At 34.3% G+C, this 19,766-nt stretch overlaps 1 protein-coding gene across 5 annotated transcripts in view; it reads right to left on the bottom strand.

The window, feature by feature from the left end:
* LOC106869485 (centrosomal protein of 170 kDa) overlaps positions 1–19,766 on the bottom strand; it is a 393,016-nt gene that overhangs the window by 342,983 nt on the left and 30,267 nt on the right. For 4 of the 5 annotated variants that reach the window (XM_052973757.1, XM_052973759.1, XM_052973755.1 and 1 more), the window contains exon 2: positions 2,298–2,414. In XM_052973757.1, coding sequence (XP_052829717.1) covers positions 2,298–2,414 — 117 coding nt within the window. Of the gene's footprint in view, positions 1–2,297; positions 2,417–19,766 lie in introns of those variants that run through there. The other variant, XM_052973758.1, reaches the window with a different exon arrangement.

Genomic DNA, 19,766 nt, shown 5'->3' with positions numbered 1-19,766 from the left:
CACACACACACACACACACACACACACACACACACACTTTCAAACATTAAACTTAAAAGCAATTGTCGTATGTGCTACAATAATACAAAGCAATTCTAAGTTTCCAAGATTTGAAAGATAAAGCGTATAGAGATCCATGGAAAACATGTGGAAAAGACATTAATAAAACTGAATATGGACTGATAAAGCATGGTGAAAAGTAGGGGTGGGGGTAAAATCTTATGTGGTATTTATGGAATGATGATGTTTTGAAAGATGCAGGTATGGCTGTGTAGTTAAAAAGTTTTCTTCCCAACCACATGGTTCCGAGTTCAGTCTCACTGACTGGTACTTTTTGCAATTGTCTTTACCATAGCCCTGAGGGAACCAAGGCTTTGTGAGTGGATTTGGTAGACAGAAACTGAAAGAAGCCGTGTGTGTGTGTGTGTGTGTGTGTGCGTGTGCGTGAACATACAAATGTGTGTGTGCATGTGTACACATACAAATGAGTGTGTGTATGTGTGTGTGTGCACACCTTGTCTTGACAGCACGTGATAGTTGTAAACGAGTTACATACAATAAGTGTTATTCAAGGTTAAACATATCTAGCCTCGAGGAAATATAGCTTTGCTTGAAAACAGACGAGGGTTGGCAACAGGAAGGTCATACAGCCATAGAAAATTTGCACCAATAAACTCCTTCCAATACATCCAAGCATAAAAAAGTGGATGTTAAAACAAAAGGAAACAACTGTTTTCTAATATTTGACACAGGACCATAAATGTTGGATGCTGTGTACAACCAATTAAATCAACCCCAGTACCTCACTGGTACTTTATTTTATGAACCCTGAACAGATGACTGGTAAAGCTAAGCTCAGTGATATCTGAACTCAAAATGCAAAGGGTTGTAAATCAATAATGCAAGGCATTTTGTCTGTGGCTCTGGTGATTCTGCTACTCCTATTTATGTAATATTGTGACAACATAACCTGTGTAATATTCATTATATTTTCTAGGTCAACAGCTTTAGATTTCCAATTTTCTTATTCAACGAGGTCAGGAATGCTTTGATTTCAACTACACTGAATGATGCAAGTATAATTGGGGCAAACTTAATATTTCAAAAGTATTGTATGTAATTACATTTTCGAATAGAGAAAATACTTTATTGTCGACAAGCACACATTACTTTTAATGCTAAACAGCACTGACATATGGCTTGGTTAATATTATCATTTTAATGGCAGAGAGCTGTATCCTTTTCTGGGGGATTTTTGTGGGGGGTGGGGAGTGTCAAAAGTGGAATGGATAATCTGACGAATTTCTAAGAAGTTTTTTTTTTTTGTTTTCTAGTTTTTTTGTTTTCTCATTTCTCATTTTACAGCTAATCCATTTGGTGAGAAATAAGCATGGGACATGTAAAAAATTATTATGTAAACAGGATTTTACAAGTATTTCAGAAATATTTCAAGAAGAAATAAGTTGAAGATTGCAAAATAATCTATAATTAACATGACAATAAGTTCTATCCCAACCAACAGAACATTTTTTTAGCAAGAACCATTTGATTCAATAACCTTGGAATGATTCATTCAGTAAGTTAATGGCTACTGAAATAAATATAAAATAGAAGCTCCCCAAACCAAGATCAAATAAGTGTAACAGAAAAAAAATAATAAGCGAGATCTGGAAATAGTACTAATACAAAACTGTAAGAAAATCAATTATTATTAAATTCTAAATAACTGTGAAAGAAACAGATTTTTAAAAACCAAAACAATTGTATCACCAAAAAAGAAAAAAAAAAAGAAAAATTTGCAACTGAATGGATTTGTAGATCTATACAACCCATCCCCACACGTGTTGAAGTATCTGAAGAAGAGCAATATTTGCAGCTTTGAATTTTCTTCAAATAAGAGATTCAGAGACATAGAAGGAAAGAGTGTATATAATAATAATAAAATATATTTTATAATTAAATGGAAATGGAGAACATCCTTCAGAGAATCAGTCAACAGAGTGAAGGTCTTCTGATTCCAGGCTCAGAAACAAATAGAATAAGTATGGTAAGGAAACAGAGACACAGTCGTCAGCATGTTCACATCAGCATGAACAAATTGACTTAATTTCAATAATGATAAATCTGAAAGATCTTTTATAAATATATTATAATCTCTAACTTTCTTGGAAATGTTAGAATACAAAAATGAAATAAACAAACTTTTTCTTTTAATAGTTAAAAAACAACAAAACTACACAATATTAACATGCAGCGCATAGCAGGTAACTTTCAATTTCATCACAGTTGTTACATACCTCTATTATAAAATCACATTCTTCATGACCCATAAATATCATTGTCTTTGGCAACATGTATCTTTGGCCTTGATCGTCCACCATACACCATTCTGGACTGAAGTATTTTTCTTTATCCTAGGAAAACAAAAAAATATATACTGTATAAATAATATATATGTCATAGACTATATTATACATGCAAACACATATTTTCATGAGGTACAATGGCCAAGACATGAAGGCAGGGCCGGATAAAGACCCGTCGAGGCCCTAAGCACTTAATCTTTTAGGTGGGTACCAAAATCTTTTATGTAATTCAAAATATAAACAATAACAAACTATAAAATAAATTTTTATTTTTCAAAACAAAACAAAACAGTAAGAGGGAAAATAATGTTTATTTTTTCTATACTTCCACTTTATTTATATTTAAAGAGTTTCCTCCTACTTTTTTGAATTGCAAAGTCTTTGATCAAATCCTCAAAATTAATTTTAGGTAACACATCTGCTTCTATACTTAATAGAGATAAAGGCATCCGGAATATTATTTTAGCAAGTCAAGTTTAAAGTGATTTCTTTTGTGCTGTAAACCATTTCCCATTTCTGCGGTGCCCCCTCCTTCCTTTGAGGCCTCAAGCATGTGCTTAGTTTGCTTAATGGCTAATCCAGTGCTGCATGAAGGTAGTGTATGTTACTAATTACATGGTCCATAAGTTCAAATCTTACGATGTGCATTATACTGTTTTCCACTCTGTCCCTCCACCCTGCCATCGTCTCTTTACCTCTGCACATCCACTTCTTCCCACTGCCCTCTATCTCGACTCCCTCTCATTCTCACACAAATTCTTAAAAGTTAATTTCTCAAAACTAATCAAACCACACAAACATGTTAATTCTTTAGAATTTAAGCCAGCCATATCCAACCAAAATATTCCTTCTGTTTTATGTTCAAACCAACCAGGTCCAGCTTATCACATCTACCCTACAATGTCATTATAAAAATATGCAACCATATCATTGAAATCTCAAAGCTATGAGAATAAATAAGCATTAGATTTGACAGTGTAATCTGAATGCTAAAGAGTTAAACTATCTCCTCTCATTCTCATTCTTGCCTTTAACCCTCCTTATAATTGAATTCCATGTTGCATAATTTCTCGCTTCTGTACTTATACTCTGCCATGAATGTCCACCTTTCTTTAGTTCCTTTTGTGTTGATCTACGCCATGAGTTCTTGGGCCTACCCCTCTTTCTATATCCATCCGGATTCCACTGTAAACCATCTCCTCTATGTTAAATATTTTAATTACCATTTCATTAAGAAAATAAAGTCCTTCAGCACTAACAGTATAAGCATAAGTCTAATTAATACTTTCAAGAATAAACAAATCAAAGGATTGGCAGAACATGAGGAAAGAATGACTTGAGGTACTGGTTTCTTTCTTTTATCTTCTGAGTTCATATTCCACCCGGGTCAACTTCCCTTTTCCTTCTCTTTGGGGCCACACAAAATACTTGTGCTGATACAATTTAGTAAAAGTCTTGAAAGACAACAAACAACCTTGCAGGAGTGCAATCCAATGGCTAACCAGCATGGTACCAATTTATGGCAAGCAAGCTGGCCTAAGTCAATGAAATGTAAATCTTATGTTTTATTTTTTACTTGTTTCATTCAATAGACTGCAGCCATGCTGGAGCACTGCATTGAAGAATTTCAGTCAAACAAATTGAGTTCAGCACTCGTTTTCTCGTTTTAAGCTGGATATTTATTTTATCAATCTCTTTTTACCAAACTGCTAGGTTACAGGGATGTAAACACACCAACACCAGTTGTCAAGCAGAGATGGAGGACAAACCTACACACAAAGACATGCATGCATACACATGCATGTATATATATGACAGCCTTCTTTCAGTTTCTGTCTACCAAATCCACTCATAAAGCTTTGGTCAACCCAAGGTTATAGTAGAGGACACTTGCTCATGGGGACATGCAGTGGAACTGAACCTGGAACAATGTGGTTGAGAAGCAAGCTCCTTACCATACATCCATAACTTGCACCTATAAATTTGAAGGAGGCTGCCATGTCCAGGATGTCTTGAACAGTTGTATAGTAACTGATGGAATTGATTATATTAAGTGATATGTCTTCTCCTGATGGTCCTTTGACAACATTCAGATGGTTTGCTTTAATGGTTTCCAACAGTATTAATTGACAAGTCCCAGAATATGGTCTCATATTTCATTTTTGTGACTACTTTTAATTTTCATTGAAAAGCTTTGACAAGCTTTGTTAGCTACAAAATATTTCCTTCATTGTCAAACTATTTTATTTGCTTCAGATATTTGGAATGCAGCTGTGCTAGGACATGGCCTTGAAAGGTTTAACCCTTTAGCATTTAAACCAGCCACATCTAGCTCAGACAGTTTGTTTTATACTCAAACCAGCCAGATCTGGCCTCTCATACCTCCCCCTAAAATGTCATTCTAAAAATATACAATCATATCATGAAAGCTATAAGATAATGAGTGTATTCTGGCTAGCAATTAATTGCATGTATTTCCCTTGTGTAAGGAAACAATTGTAATTACAGGTGTGAAAGTAAGACCATAAATTCTGGATTTTATTTTAGAGAGAGAGATATGCCAGTGTGTGATGCAAGTGTGAGTGGGAGAGAGTGAGTGGGAGTGAGAATGAGTGTGTGAGTGAGTGAGAACAAGTGTGTGAGAATGAGTGAGAGTGAGTGAGAGTGAGTGTGTGAATGAGCGTGAGCGTGTGAGTGAGTGAGTGTGAGAGTGAGTGTGTGTTAGTGAGAGTGAATGTGTGTGTGTGTGAGAGAGTGAGTGTGTGAGTGAAAGTGAGAGTGAGCGTGTGAGCGTGTGCTAAATGGCATCTCTTCTTGACTATTATGATTGGAGTTCAAATTCCTACACTACGGTTGGCTTTGCCTTACATCCTTTTGGGGTCAAGAAAATAAGTACCAGTTGAAGGAAGGTCTAGTTCAGTCCCCTAAAATTTCAGTTGTGCCTACAATAGAAAGGATTATTATCAAGATCAAGGCGGTAAGCTGGAAAAGTTATTACAGTGCCGGACGAAATACTTAGTGGCATTCCTTCTGAAGTGGAAGAAAAGCCTATTGCTCTGATAAAAACATACAAGAGTATCATTTACACTGGTGAAGTAAAAAAAAAAATTCAATCAAAAAAAAAAAAAGAAAAGCAAGATTAATATCTGATTTCTCACACTGTACAAGACGAGAAATTTAAAGGATAGGGGAAGGGTTGGGGTTAATTGAATCAGTTTTTAATACTTATTAACTCCTGTGGCAAAGTTGAACAAATGGGATTTGAACTTGAGAACAGACAAGTAATCAATGATAAACATTTCAATCAAAGTGACACAAACAAGTCAAAACCAGATGACAAGGTCACATGTGATGTGTGTTTGTTTTGGTAAAGATGCACCAGTACAAAAATAAATTAAAAAACAAAAAAGTTGAAAGGTGTCAAAAAAAAAAAAGTGTCAAAGCTAAATGTAAACAAAATCAAAAACATGTAATAAGTGGGTTTTTAATTAGGATTATACCAGTCCATAACATCTTTAAATGGTTTATCTTGTATTTCTCACCCTTCACATATTGCTAACACCATAGTCTTACTAAATGATTAGTAACTGATCTATTTATTAGCTTTTATTAAAAATGCAAATTTTATTTATTGTTTAGTGAATTTTTAAACTTTTATTTTGCTTTTTAGCAAATAATCACAACTGACATCAACAATAGAGTTGGCAAAGCTGCATTCTAGAGAATGCAGCCTATCCTCCAATACTGTCAGCCTATGAATAATGATCCAACACTGTAATAGCATACATCTACCAACACGTTTCTCCATGCTAGGAAGGCATGGAAGAGCACCATGAAAATCAACAGAAAGCTAGACGTGTTCCACCAAAGATGCTGGAGAAGGATTCTAAGAACATTCTGGTAAAACCAAATAACCAATGAAGATATTCTTAAGAGAGCCAACAGCAGACCGCTTGGTGAAATCATAGCAGAACAAAGATTAAAAGGTCTCATACTCTGGCTACAAGAACAATGTTATTCTAAAACAGGATTCAAATGGAGGGGAAAAGGAAGAGGGGAAGACTGGAAACTACATGGCATAGAATATTCATAACTGACATGGGAGAAGCCAATATCATTATGGCTACAAACAGAGAAAGCCAAAGTCAAGTGAAACCAATGGCATCAACTTGCTGCCTAATGAGCTGAAGAACATAGAAGGAACAGAAACTAAACTTGAACTACCATAAAAGAACCTCACAAAACCAGAAAATTTGATCAGTCTGATTTACATAAATTGAACTTTGCTGGCAGCTGGCTCAATTAAATAATTGATGTACCAAGCAGCTTGGACACCATAAATATACTAGAGAGAATCTCTGTTGTAACAGTATAAATTTTAGCTGATGTCCTGAGTAATGTTCTACACTGGACAAATGTAAGCATGTTTATATAATCTTTTAGCAGACAGAAAAAGAAGGATTGGTTTGTCCTATCTGGGCAGAAATCAAATGAGTATTTGGTCTTTATTGTGCTCTCCTACACAGGACTGAAACCTATAAGGCTGATATCCCCATTTCCTGCACATGAAAATATAACAGACATTTGTTTACATTTGTCTGGTATATTTGAGCTAACATCATGTCGGATAAAATCCCTTTAGCACATTAAGGATAGAAATACACAAAGAAAATGTGGAAAGCTTATCTCAAGAGGCTGAAACTCAAAAAAGGAGGCGACAGAGAACTTCAGTATGGTACCAAGATGCTGTGCTAGACTAGATCTGTCCAACCCATGGTGAAACATATATATTTATGTGAGTAAGAGATGATGATGACGGTGGTGGTGGTGGTGTGTGTGCATGAGTGCCCTTTTTATTATATTGCATACTAAATTGTTTCCTTTTAGTCCCTACAAATATAAAACCTTAGTCATATATAAAGACAATGATCCTAAGTACCAGTCGAAATTCTTACGTTGATAAATAAACTCCTGAAGCATAACTGCAATCCAATCTCCCGGCATACCTTAACTTACATCTGTAACTGGTTCCAAGATATATGGACTTTTAATAAAGTTATTAGTTTATATCTATTTTAGCAGATGATTTTGACATATTTTCGCACTTACCTTGATTTTCCAATTTAGTATTGGTTTGCAAGTGCATTTTAAAAATGTTTATGCTTTTAAATATGTTCACTGAGACCAATGTAAAGTTTGTGAAATATAATGTGTCTTGAATGGTACAACAATGCAGAGTGGACTATAATAACTGTTTTAATTTAATTATTCATAGTCTGATTTTGGAATATAAAAATTCCTTCTTCAGATATTGCTAGGAATTGATCGAGTCACTGCTATAATCTTAGCAGTTCAACAAAGGTGATTGATAAAATAAGTATTAAGCTTAAAAATAAGTACTGGGGTTGATTCCTTCAGTTAAACCCTTCAAGGCTGTGCCCCAGCATGGCCACAGTCCAATGAGTGAAACAAGTAAAAGATAAAAGATATACTGGGATTGATTTGTTCAACTAAAACCCTTCAAGGTAGTGCCCCAGCATGGCCACAGTGCAATGACTGAAACAAGTAAAAGATAAAAGATATACTGGGATTGATTTGTTCAACTAAAACCCTTCAAGGTGGTGCCCCAGCATGGCCACAGTGCAATGACTGAAACAAGTAAAAGATAAAAGATATACTGGGATTGATTTGTTCAACTAAAACACTTCAAGGTGGTGCCCCAGCATGGCCACAGTCCAATGACTGAAACAAGTAAAAGATCATTGAATGAGATATCAATCTGAGGGTGCACTGTTGAATGAAGAATTGTGTCCCCAAGTCTAAAAGTTGCCTTTTTTAGTCTTGAAACCTGACACTGCCAACTAGCAAAACATCTTTATTTCTTACCTTTTTTTTTTAAACAGTGCTCCTTATAATGATAGATTAACTCTTTAGCAATTGAATTACTGTCAAATGTAATGCTTATTTATTCACATAATTTTCAATTAGCCATGCATTATCATGTAGCTTTGAGATTTCAACGATGTGATTGTTTTCAGAATGACATTGAAGGGTAGATGTGAGAGGCTGGATCTGACCAGTTTGAACATAAACTAGGTATAATATTTGGGTCAGGTATGGCCAGTTTAAATGCTAATGGGTTAATGTAGATTGCGCCAAATCAACAGGATTCAACAAATTAAAGCTAGCTGGTCCTAAGTCAATGAAATTGAAACATCTTGAGCAGGAACACATTCAACTAATAATGATGGGATTCAAGACACCAGTAAAGCAAACTATAGTTAAGAACAAAGACCTGGTGAAATATTTTGTCTTTTATTCTATAATGGTTTTATTATGCAAGTAATCTAGTAAGTTCCATAATTCCTTGAAGCAACCCTTTTGACATTAACTTGCCTAAGACCACCCTTGGTCCTATGATACAAATTTCCTATTTTAAGTGATCTATATTGAAACTTTTCATCAAAATTTCATGTAAGTTTATATTCCAAACACCAGCTTAAATACAACTAAGTTATTTTACTAAATCCTTCATTATTCACAAAATTAATTAAAACAGAATTAGAGAAACAAAAGAGGTTGAAGCTATTTCCATGCAGTGTATTCAGATAGAGACAATCTGGAAAAGCCCACAAGCCACAAAATTCAAACTCACAAGAGTTGAACTCAGTGCTGCATCCTATCAAAACAGCAATTCATTATGCAGCCTCTCTTGCTTAGAATATGTTTATGTCCTGAATTATCTACTACAACTAGACATGCTGGGTCATCCGTTACTCTACTGACCCAGCTATCCATATTTTCAAATAATGGTAAGGATATATGTTGAGAATTTTAAAAAAATAAATACTTCAAATAAAGGCATTAAAATGCCAAAGTCTAGTAATTGTTTGCAGCCAAAAGCAAAAACTATGTATTTCCTGGTGTCAAAACTCTATAAAACAGAAAGAAGATTGTCCTTTTCAGTACAATAAGAAATATATACTTGAAAGCAAAAAATTGATGAGGGTATTTAACAAATAATCACTCATTAATTACTGAAGTGACTTATTTCAGTGTTCAAATAATTAACCAAAATAGACAATGAGAAAAAAACGTTTATTTAAAAATATGCTGTGAGACTAATCAAGGCATGTGTATATTCTTTAAAAACTAACAGTGAGCAAAGAGTAAATGAAAACATGAAAGAACCATAAATACTACCTTAATTGTAATATATATTTTAATCTAATAACAGTCAATATAGTTTATATCAGTCTGGTTTATACAAACTGTTTATTTCCATGGTGATTCTAGGTTACCAGGGAGTCAAAATGCCATTTTAAGCTTTGCTGAAGTTATTTAGTGTAAAAATAAAAAACAAAATCTAATATATTCAACTGCCATCAAAGGAGTTTGATTGGCTACTCCACATGCTAGAATCATTGTCATCATTATCGTCATTTAACAACCACTTTTCCATGTTTGCACAAGTCAAACAGTTTGTTATGGCAGACTTTCCACAGCCAGATGCCTTTCTTGCCACCAATCCTCACTTGCTTCCAAACAAAGTAATGTTTCTCTTTGGCCAAATAAGTTTTCGCAGAAGACTGGAAACAAACTATCCTGCTTCTATGACAAGGATGCTCATTTACAACCATCATGATATCAAAACAAGGAAACACACACACACACACACACATATATATGTATGTATATGACAGACAGGCTTCCACACAGTTTCCTATTTCTTTATTGCCCACAAGGGGCTACACACAGAGGGGACAAACAAGGACAGACAATGGGATTAAGTCGATTACATCGACCCCGGAGCAAACTGGTACTTAATTTATTGACCCAGAAAGGATGAAAGGCAAAGTCGACCTCAGCGGAATTTGAACTCAGAACATAATGGCAGACAAAATACTGCTAAGCATTTCGTCCAGCGTGCTAACGTTTCTGCCAGCTCGCCACCTTCAGTTTCTGCTAACCAAATCTACTCACAAGCCTTTGACTGGCCCAGGCTTATAGTAGAAGACATTTGCCCAAGATGTTGTAGTTGAGAAATAAACTTCTTAACCACAAAACCGCACCTGTGCCTAAATATAGTAATAGAGATTCCATCTTATCACCTTAAAGCAGAAAGGTCATATAGGATAATGTAATACAAAAATAAGACAGGATGTCATGACTGGAATGCCTTTTAACATAAGCCTACTCAATCAGAGCTGACCTTGGGTTAAGCAACAAGAACAAGGAATACAATTGTCATAAACTAGGCTGCAGAATAATTTAAATTTACAACCCAATGACAATACCATGTTTATATTAGAACATTAGTAATAAAAAAAATAATTTTTAAATAATAAAATAGAATAAAAACTCCATTGTATTAATCATTTGTGTGGCAAAAGCTACCAAAACAAGGAAAGATCAGTTATATTTGTTAGAGTTTCAAACATTCTCACAAAATAATTTTCACAAAGTCCTCCAAGTATTATTTAACCCAAAACAAAATATCAATTTTCTATTAGTTATTTTTCTCCCTCTTTTTTTAATACATTTAACTAGAAGTACTGGTTTTCTGAGATAATTTATGAAAAGTTTCATTCAGACATATTATGAAGGGCATTCGTTCTAATAGATTTAAAAGAAAAATAATTGATAATCCCAATATTCAAAAGTTGTTTAGGAAAATTACTCAGACACCAAAGAGAAAACTCTAACATTTAGAATAACATTTAGAATCAGTTTAATTTCCATTTCTCCATCTCCTGGAAAAGGAACCCCTTTCTGAGCTCCTTCCACAGCTGTGTCTCTTTGGCCAGTCATGGCCAATGTAGGTTCCAGGCAGCAGGTGAGATCATCTCACCATTTTGTCTTTGGTCAGTCTCTTGATCTTGTTCATTGTCCTAGTGTCCACTATCACTTTGATTGTCCAGCTGTTGTCCTTCAATCAGATGACATGGCCAGCCCATCTATATTTGTTTTCCTTGATGGCTCTCATGATGTCATTGACTCGTACACAGTACAAGTCCAAGCATTGGTTTCTTTATCCTACAATGTGATACTGAGCACAATACATTCCATTTTCCATTGGGCTACAATGAGAGCTATGTTTACTTGGGGGAAAAATGGTGACAAAAGACAGAAATCTCCTCCCAGAGGTCAAGAGCCAAAGAGTGGTTGGTTGGGTAGCCTTTGGGAAGGTGGAAAACCTCATATGAGAAACCCCAAGGCCTTCATGAAAATTAAAAGATTTTCAACAAGTACATACCACCAGTGATGATTTACACCAGTGAAACAAAGGCCCTGAACACTACCATTTTAATAAAATGGTTAAAAATTCCATCTGTCTAATATTAGAAATATCTTATTAAAAAATTTACTAATTAAATCAGCAGTAAACATTTAGTTTCTTATGATACTATATGAATAATTTAGCCATAGACAATTATATCTAACACCAAAATAATCTGTGATGTGAGAGAGAGAGTGTTTGTGTGTAATGAAAAAGAAATTTGTCTCGCTGAATAAACCACATCTCAAAATCAAAACCAGTACTTTCGCATAATCTTAATTAAATATATGATGAGCCGAATGAGAGACAATAATACATTGTAACAAATAAAAGAGAACAAAGGCTGATATCATTCATTGTTCGTTTTAATAACTGCATTCAAACAAATGAAGAAATTTAGACAAAAGGCTTACTCCAAAAGGGTAATAAAGTGACTATAAAACAAAGCAGCTTCCAGATGCATCGATTCTCTTATTGGTTGTGGATTAATTGTTGTTACTAGGTTGTCTTTAGTTGCTTAGTTATGAACCAACTCAAGACAAAAATGTACTAGTCTGGTTACTTGTGTATAATGCTACTTATTATTATTATTATTATTATTATTATTATTATTATTATTATTATTATTATTATATTACTCAATGATACTGACATTTCAAAGATCTAAAAAGATACAATTAAAGTACTACTAGATGATTCAAAAATAAAATTAAAATTTTTTAAAAAATAAAAATAAAAGCAAGCTAGCCGCTGCTTATTGAAGGATCAAAGATAGAAGAGAAGGAAGGTGTAGTGGTGGGGAGGGATCAGTTTGAGACTTAATGAATTTCCCATCTCTAATCTCTGTGTACAATTAATCCTTAATGGTGAATTCTCTCTCTCTCTCTCTCTCTCTTCATCTCTTTTCATTCTCTCTTTTCCACTGCAAGCTGTCCACCAGAAATATTGGATACGCCTCCCTATTTAATTCATGCTTCCTTCTTGATAAAGGGGGGGAAAAAAAAAAAAACCTTTGCTTTCTTCTCGTAATGAGAAATTAGGAAATTACAAAAATAGTAATAATGTCAAACAATATTAAATATGAAACATCAATTAACCATATCAAATATTTAACGTCTAACATATTCATCACATTAGCACTGACAAATTGCAATAAGGGAAACAGCTCCCCTTGTTCCAATGAACCTGATTTTTTTAAAGATGCTTAAAATAATTACAACCAGGAATCCTTTCCCCAAAACCCCCAAGTCAGTGGGATACAACAGCTTAGCCCTTTCCATTGATCAATGTTAAAATTTTTCCAGACTCTTTTAAACTGTGAAATATAACTAATCATAATCAGAAAGAAACAAAATCAATTTTTTTTTTTTTTTTTTTTACTAGCTACCTCCAAATCATAAAACTACTTAACAACAACTCCTTATTTTCAGCAAATCATTATGAAAACTAGGGTTCCTCATTAACCCTTTTGTTACCATACTTCTGTTGAAATACTTGTCTTTGTTTCAATTCATTTTGAAAATAATGAAAAATTTAGTAAAGTTATTTTGTCAATAAGTTGGTGTTTGTAACAAATTACCATGAAAGTTTTGAAGGAAGGTTTAAATTTAGATAAGTTTCAAACATTAAATTTATATCACAGAACTCAGGGCAGGTTGGTATCAAGGGGGTTTAAGGAAATATTTTAGTTGTGAACAATTAGATCTTGCAAACCATACACAAGGGTATTTATTTAAAGCTCAACAAAATATAAACTTTTGACTGTCACCATATTATATCCTTCAATCTTTCATTTTAGTAATGACTGATGTAACCATTTACTTCCCAACAAAAATTCCTCTCTCTCACTTCCTAACACTCCTTTTTTTCTCTTTCTTGAGATCCCACCTCCAACAAATGCACAGGCAGATAGACTAATCAGTATGCACTTCCCTAGTACTGCATCTCACCAGAACACAATATGACCACCAAACCACGTTTCCTCCTCCTCTTCTTTCTATGACAAAAATCAAATTCAATGACGTCATTTACCCATCATGCTCACCCATCCCATCAAAAAAGGTGAGGGGATTGTATAGCTAAGGGTATGGAATGTTTTTGTCGTTTTATTTTATTACACCAAGGAAAGTGATGTAAGAAGTTCTGTGGGGAAAAGGACTGTGAAGAATAGTTTGGTTGCATCAAACTTAACTGTTGATTTTTGATGACAAAAATGTCAGCCAGAATATTAGCAGCATTTTATTCATTAATGAAAAACATATGTGAAATCTTGACTTTAGTATTTTAACCATATTTTCTCCCCTTGGCACCATGAAGAATATAATGGTATGATGAGCTAATGTGGAAGTCTATACAGTTGTTCAACTTGCAAGAATTAGCAACCAAATTCCAAACCAAACCCTAATGTCTTAAGATAATAATAATAACAATAATAATAATAATAATAATAATAATAATAATAATATTAATAAAAAATTGAAAATGTAGTGCTAAAGACATACCAGAATAAAAAACAGGATGGTCACAACTGGAAAGCCTATAATAGGTCAGCTAGCTAACTGATAGTAAAGGAACTGAGATCAGTAATCTACCAGTCCTGTAACTAATGGAAAATATTACGAAAACGGTACAGAATTTATTTTTCAGGTAGGTTAAGATGATTTAATAAATTGCCATTTGAATAAGTTAGATTAGGATAATGTAAATCCATCTATTTATCCATTTTATTTCACTATTCCTGGCAGGGTTGTAGGGATATAGTCTTAAGGAACCTGCTCCATAGAGTCCCATCAGAAGCAACCATCTTCTTGGGAATCCAGCCACTTTCTGGCTGGATTCCCAAGTGTGATCAAGACTATGGATATTATGCAACTGTCTCTCATTCTTGATCTACCCACTGGGTCTCCTGCCAATTCCTCAGCTTAAAGAATCCATCTTGTGCTTAGAAAATCACAGGAAAAAAAATCACATGTCCATAGTAATGGAATTGTCACCTCTCAATGCAGAAAAGTAGCAAGTCGATATGGAGAGATACTCTTATGTCCATGCTTATGCTCCCTGTCAAGTAGACCCTTTAGAGGAATGTCATTGCAGCTACTTGTATAACGAGAATCATTATTCAAGCATTTAAAAGGCTGCGAGCTAGCAGAATCAGTAGCACACCATGCAAAATGATTAGCAGCGTTTTGTTCATCTTCATGTTCTGAGTTCAAATACCACCGAGGTCAACTTTGCCTTTTGTACTTTCAGGGTCAATAAATTAAGTACCAGTGTAACACTGAGGTCAATCCAATCAACTAGTGCCCTCTCACAAAATTTCAGGCCTTATGCCTTTAGTAGAAAGGATTATTCAAGCATTAAGAAAGGACTTTTTTATTGTTTATTTTTGTTAGCAGCAGCACTACTCACGTGAAATGAAGTATAAAAACTTCGGCAGGGAATTAAAACCAGATCACAGATTGAAAAAATAGTAAAAAGATAACAAATGATTGTTATATTTGACGTTTAGCAAGAGAACCAATGCAAATAGTTTTGAACCATTTGCTCATTTTTACATTCTTTTGATGTGGTGATAGTAGTAGTAGCAACAGCAGTAGTAGTAGCAACAGCAGTAGTAGTATTATCATTTTAATGTCCACTTCTCCATGTTTGTATGAAAGAATGGACATAAGTGGTACTACTTGTATGGTGGTAACACTTGTTTACAAGTATCATTCTATACCAAGATGAGGAGGCACAAACATATATGCATATTATTATGTTTGATAGATTGCTTTCAGTTTCCATCTCCAAATCCATTCACAAGGCTTTAGTTGACCAGGGATTATAATAGAAGACACTTTACCATGGTGCTGTGCAGTGGGACTGAACTTGAGACCATAAGGTTGTGTTTTTATATACAATGTCTTCATGGATATCTTCGTTCCAATCAAAAGTTACTAGTGCAAATCAGTCTATCTGATCTACTTAGTCCCATGCAAATATTGGGTTTATAAGACATGTCTCAGTGTACAGTTAAACAGAATAAATGGTTGTAGATGAAATCCTAACACACAATGAAACTGGTTAGGTTGCTTCCTCTTTTATTGTTCACAAAGATTGGATTGCTTATATTCAGTCCACTGCAGGTCAAAGGCCTCACGATGTTTTCTCCTGGAGATCATTATACTTTCATGATCCTACTTTGCCTCGCTGGCTGAATATGGCTTGGCAGAGGGGTGCAGTTTTTCTTTTTCACTCATACCTTGGAGTATTAAAATTGATTACATCGACCCCATTGTTTCACTGGTACTTATTTTATCAACTCTGAAAGGAGGTAAGGCAAAGTCAATCTCGGCAGAATTTGAATTCAGAAGGTAAGGATAGACAAAACGCTAAGCATTTCACCTGGTGTGCTAACAATTCTGCCAGCTTGCTACCCACAAAGATATTGTATATAAAGACAAGATACAAACAGCTTTCAATTAGAGAGAGATGTCTAAAATCTATAGATAAACTCTGCAATACTCAGTAGGATAAAAGATATTGAATTCCAAGCAGAAGCGGTGGTTTCAGCTGGGTTTGTATCAAAAGGGTTAAATTAATCATTTGTTAACTCTTTTATTACCATATTTCTGTTGAGATGTTCTGTGTTTCTTTCAATTATTTTAGATATAACAAAGAATTTAGTAAAATAATTTAGTTATCATTAAGCTAATGTTAGGAACATAAATTGTGACTCAGGTTTGGTGGCAGATTTCAATTCAAAACTTACGAAAATAAGACATTTGTACTCAGAGCCAGTTTCAGCAGGGTTGGTAACGAAAGGGTTAAAGCAATCCATGGCAGGAGCAAAAGATATCTAGTGATTAAGATAAAAGAATTGCTGCTGGATGAAATTTAACTGATGAATATATATTGATAGCCCTGCTTTTTCTTCTTATCTGTCATTGATTTAACTCATTTTTTATGTGATTTAATTGATTTAACACTTTAGCATTTAAACCAGCCATATCCAGCCAAAATATTGTTTTATGGTCAAACCAGCCAGATCAGGCCATTCACACCTACCCTACAATGTCATTCTAAAAATCAACAATCACATCATCTAAATCTCAGAGCTACAAGATGATGCTTATTCACATTGTTTTCAATTAATCATGCATTACATTTGATAGAGTGATCTGAATGCTAAAGTGTTAAACTGACCATATCAGGTCCAAATATTCTACCTGTTTTAATGTTGAAATCAGCCAGATCCAGCCTATCACACTTACTCTACAATGTCATTCTAAAAGTAAACAATCACATCAGAATATGTAAGCTATGAAATAATGCATGATAAACTGAAAACAATGTGAATAAATAAGTATTTATATTTGATAAAAATAATCCGAATATTAAAGGGTTAAAAGACTTATTTTTTAATTTTTTTTCCTTTTGGGTTATATCAAACAATTAAAAGTTCCTGTAACCTCCCAGTTTCAAGCTTCAAAAGATTTGTGACATACATATAAGTTTCACAATCACAACTGAAAGAAAGTTGGGATCACATTCCAACATAGCTGTGATTCAAACGAGAGTGAAGGGAGTGTAGTTCCTTCAAGTTGACTGAATAATAAATACATTTCCCAGTGAATGCTGCTTAGATAAATATATCAAGAATGGGTTCAGAATACTCTTGTTTTGAAAATATGACATCTTTACCAAAATATTATTCCTTCTTTGCACAGGAACTGTCTAAACCTACTTGGTATTGCTTTACTTCAAATTTCAACTTCCCAAATAATTTCTCTCTGTCTTGTTCACACACAATTTTATAACTGAGCTAAATCAGAAATGAAGAAAAAAATTTTTTGTAATATTCTAAATTCTAGTGCTTCTCATATAAAATCAATAAATAAATATTGCCAGTATAAATAAAAGAAAAAAAACACATAGATAAAGTAATAAAAGAACGAGTTGCGTTTTATCCAGTGTAAACTTAATTTCTGCTTCAGTAATGAGTAACAATCAAATCCGATGCCCTAGAGCACATCTGATTTTTTTTCTTTCTTTTAATCAATATTAACAAACAAGCTATGATTATATTTCACTATCTATAGAATATTTATTGATAAACATTCTGAAACGATATATTACACAGATTCCAACGCTTAAGTAGATAACGGTATGTTCCTAGAATTATGTTGGGTGACTGAACATTGACTAAGCCTTTTGGACACAGTTATGATATTGTAATCCAAGTATATCAAGAAATTCAATATGCTTTGCATTTTGTTTCCTGAAAATGCAGGTATGGCTGTGTGGTTAAGATGTTTGTCTTGCAAGTACATGGTTTCTGGTTCAGTCTCACTGCATGGCACCTTGGACAAGTGTCTTCTATAATTGTCTCAGACCAACTAAAGCCTTGATAGTGGATTAGGGAGAAACTGAAAGAAGCCTATCATGTATGTATATACACATACTCCTAGGAGATGGGATTGGAAGTCAGTTATCTTGCCTGTCCATGATTTTCAGATTTTAACACCCAACACTTTGAGAAAGCTCTTCCCACTACTTCAAATAGAAGCCTACCAGCAAATGCATGTAGCATATATGTTAAATATATGTGGTTGAGTGTATGTGTGTGTTTTATTGAGTCTCTTTGTCATGACATCAAATGATGTTGTAAATCAGTGGTTCTCAACCGGGGTCTACATCAGATTTTTGGGGTCCATATAACAAAATAGTAAATTAGGAACCCACAATATTTTAAGGGCCGCTGAAAGAAAATTTGCTTTAGACATATGTATTGGTATGTATTGCAAGAAACAGATTTCTTTTTCTGATATTTTACACAGTTCAACCTACACAAAATAATGTGTGAAAACAATAAATAACATTCTATGAAATTAGTTTTTAAGCATCGAATGGCTACGAGGGTCCACCAGAATAAAATAGCAGTCAAAGGGGGTCCATAGATAAAAAATGGTTGAGAACCCCTGTTGTAAATGAATATCATTCATTTACAATATTCTATGAAGACATACATGTTTGGTCATGGGGAAATATTAACTTGCCTGGAAACAGGTGAGTGTTGGCAACAGGAAGGGCATGCAACCATAGAGAAGTCTGGTCAATGAACTCCATCCAAGTCATAGAAAAGTGGATGTTAAATCGATGACGATGACAAAAGATGAGCAAATTACCAATGGAACTCAAAAAATAAATACTTTCAAACAATGATGCCATCTGAGCAAACTCGAGGCAAATTGAATCAATTATGTCCCAATGAAATCTTGTAGTCATAAACAAATATTTGCCACTATCTGAATTTACAGATGATTTCACAAACCAATGAGGGGAGCCTTCATATGGTCACTTGACCTACTACAAATAGCACACAAACCTTCCTCCAACCACACCCTACCTTCCTAAAAAACAACATATTCAACAATGTAATCCAAGGTATACTATACTTATAGCATAGGTGTACTCACTCAGAGCTGATCTGGGGCTGAATAACAACTGATGGCATCTCTTTTTCTACTTGTTTCAGTCACTGGACTGTGGTCATACTGGAGCACCACATTAAAGAGTTTAGTTGAATAAATCAACCACAGAACTTCTTTGTTAAGTCTAGTACTTATTCCATTGGTCTCTTTTGCCAAGCTGCTAAGTAACAGGTACTTAAACAAACCAACACCAATTGTCAAGTAGTGGGGAGACAGACATGCACACAGACACCCACATACACAAATATAGCTGCTGCTATTGCATAATTCAAATTTTATTCTGCTTTTCTGGAACCAACGCAAGCCAGTGTATAGTTTATACACTATCTCTGTAAACTCTAAACTGGCTGATTCAATCTTGTTTTGGCAGTGACAAAGAGTATATGACATTGACAAGCCTAAAAAATGGTTAAATATGTATCTGTTGTTCTCTCAGTCTCTTCTGCAATGATTTCATTTCACCTAGTTCGTTTCAACACATTATGTATCATCATCGTTTGCCATCCATTTTCCATGCATGCATGGGTAGGGCAACATCTGTAATGAGATTTTTCTTAGTTGGAGAACTGTAGCTTCTGGCTTTCAACAACACATTAAGTATGTTATAAAGATAACACTATTACCCTAGAGCTGTTCTGTTGCATA

Source organism: Octopus bimaculoides, chromosome 16 (genome assembly GCF_001194135.2).
Source record: "Octopus bimaculoides isolate UCB-OBI-ISO-001 chromosome 16, ASM119413v2, whole genome shotgun sequence".
NCBI classification, from domain to species: Eukaryota; Metazoa; Mollusca; class Cephalopoda; order Octopoda; family Octopodidae; genus Octopus; species Octopus bimaculoides.
The sequence above is the reverse complement of the archived record's forward strand: the minus strand, read 5'-3'. Positions and strand labels throughout refer to the sequence as shown.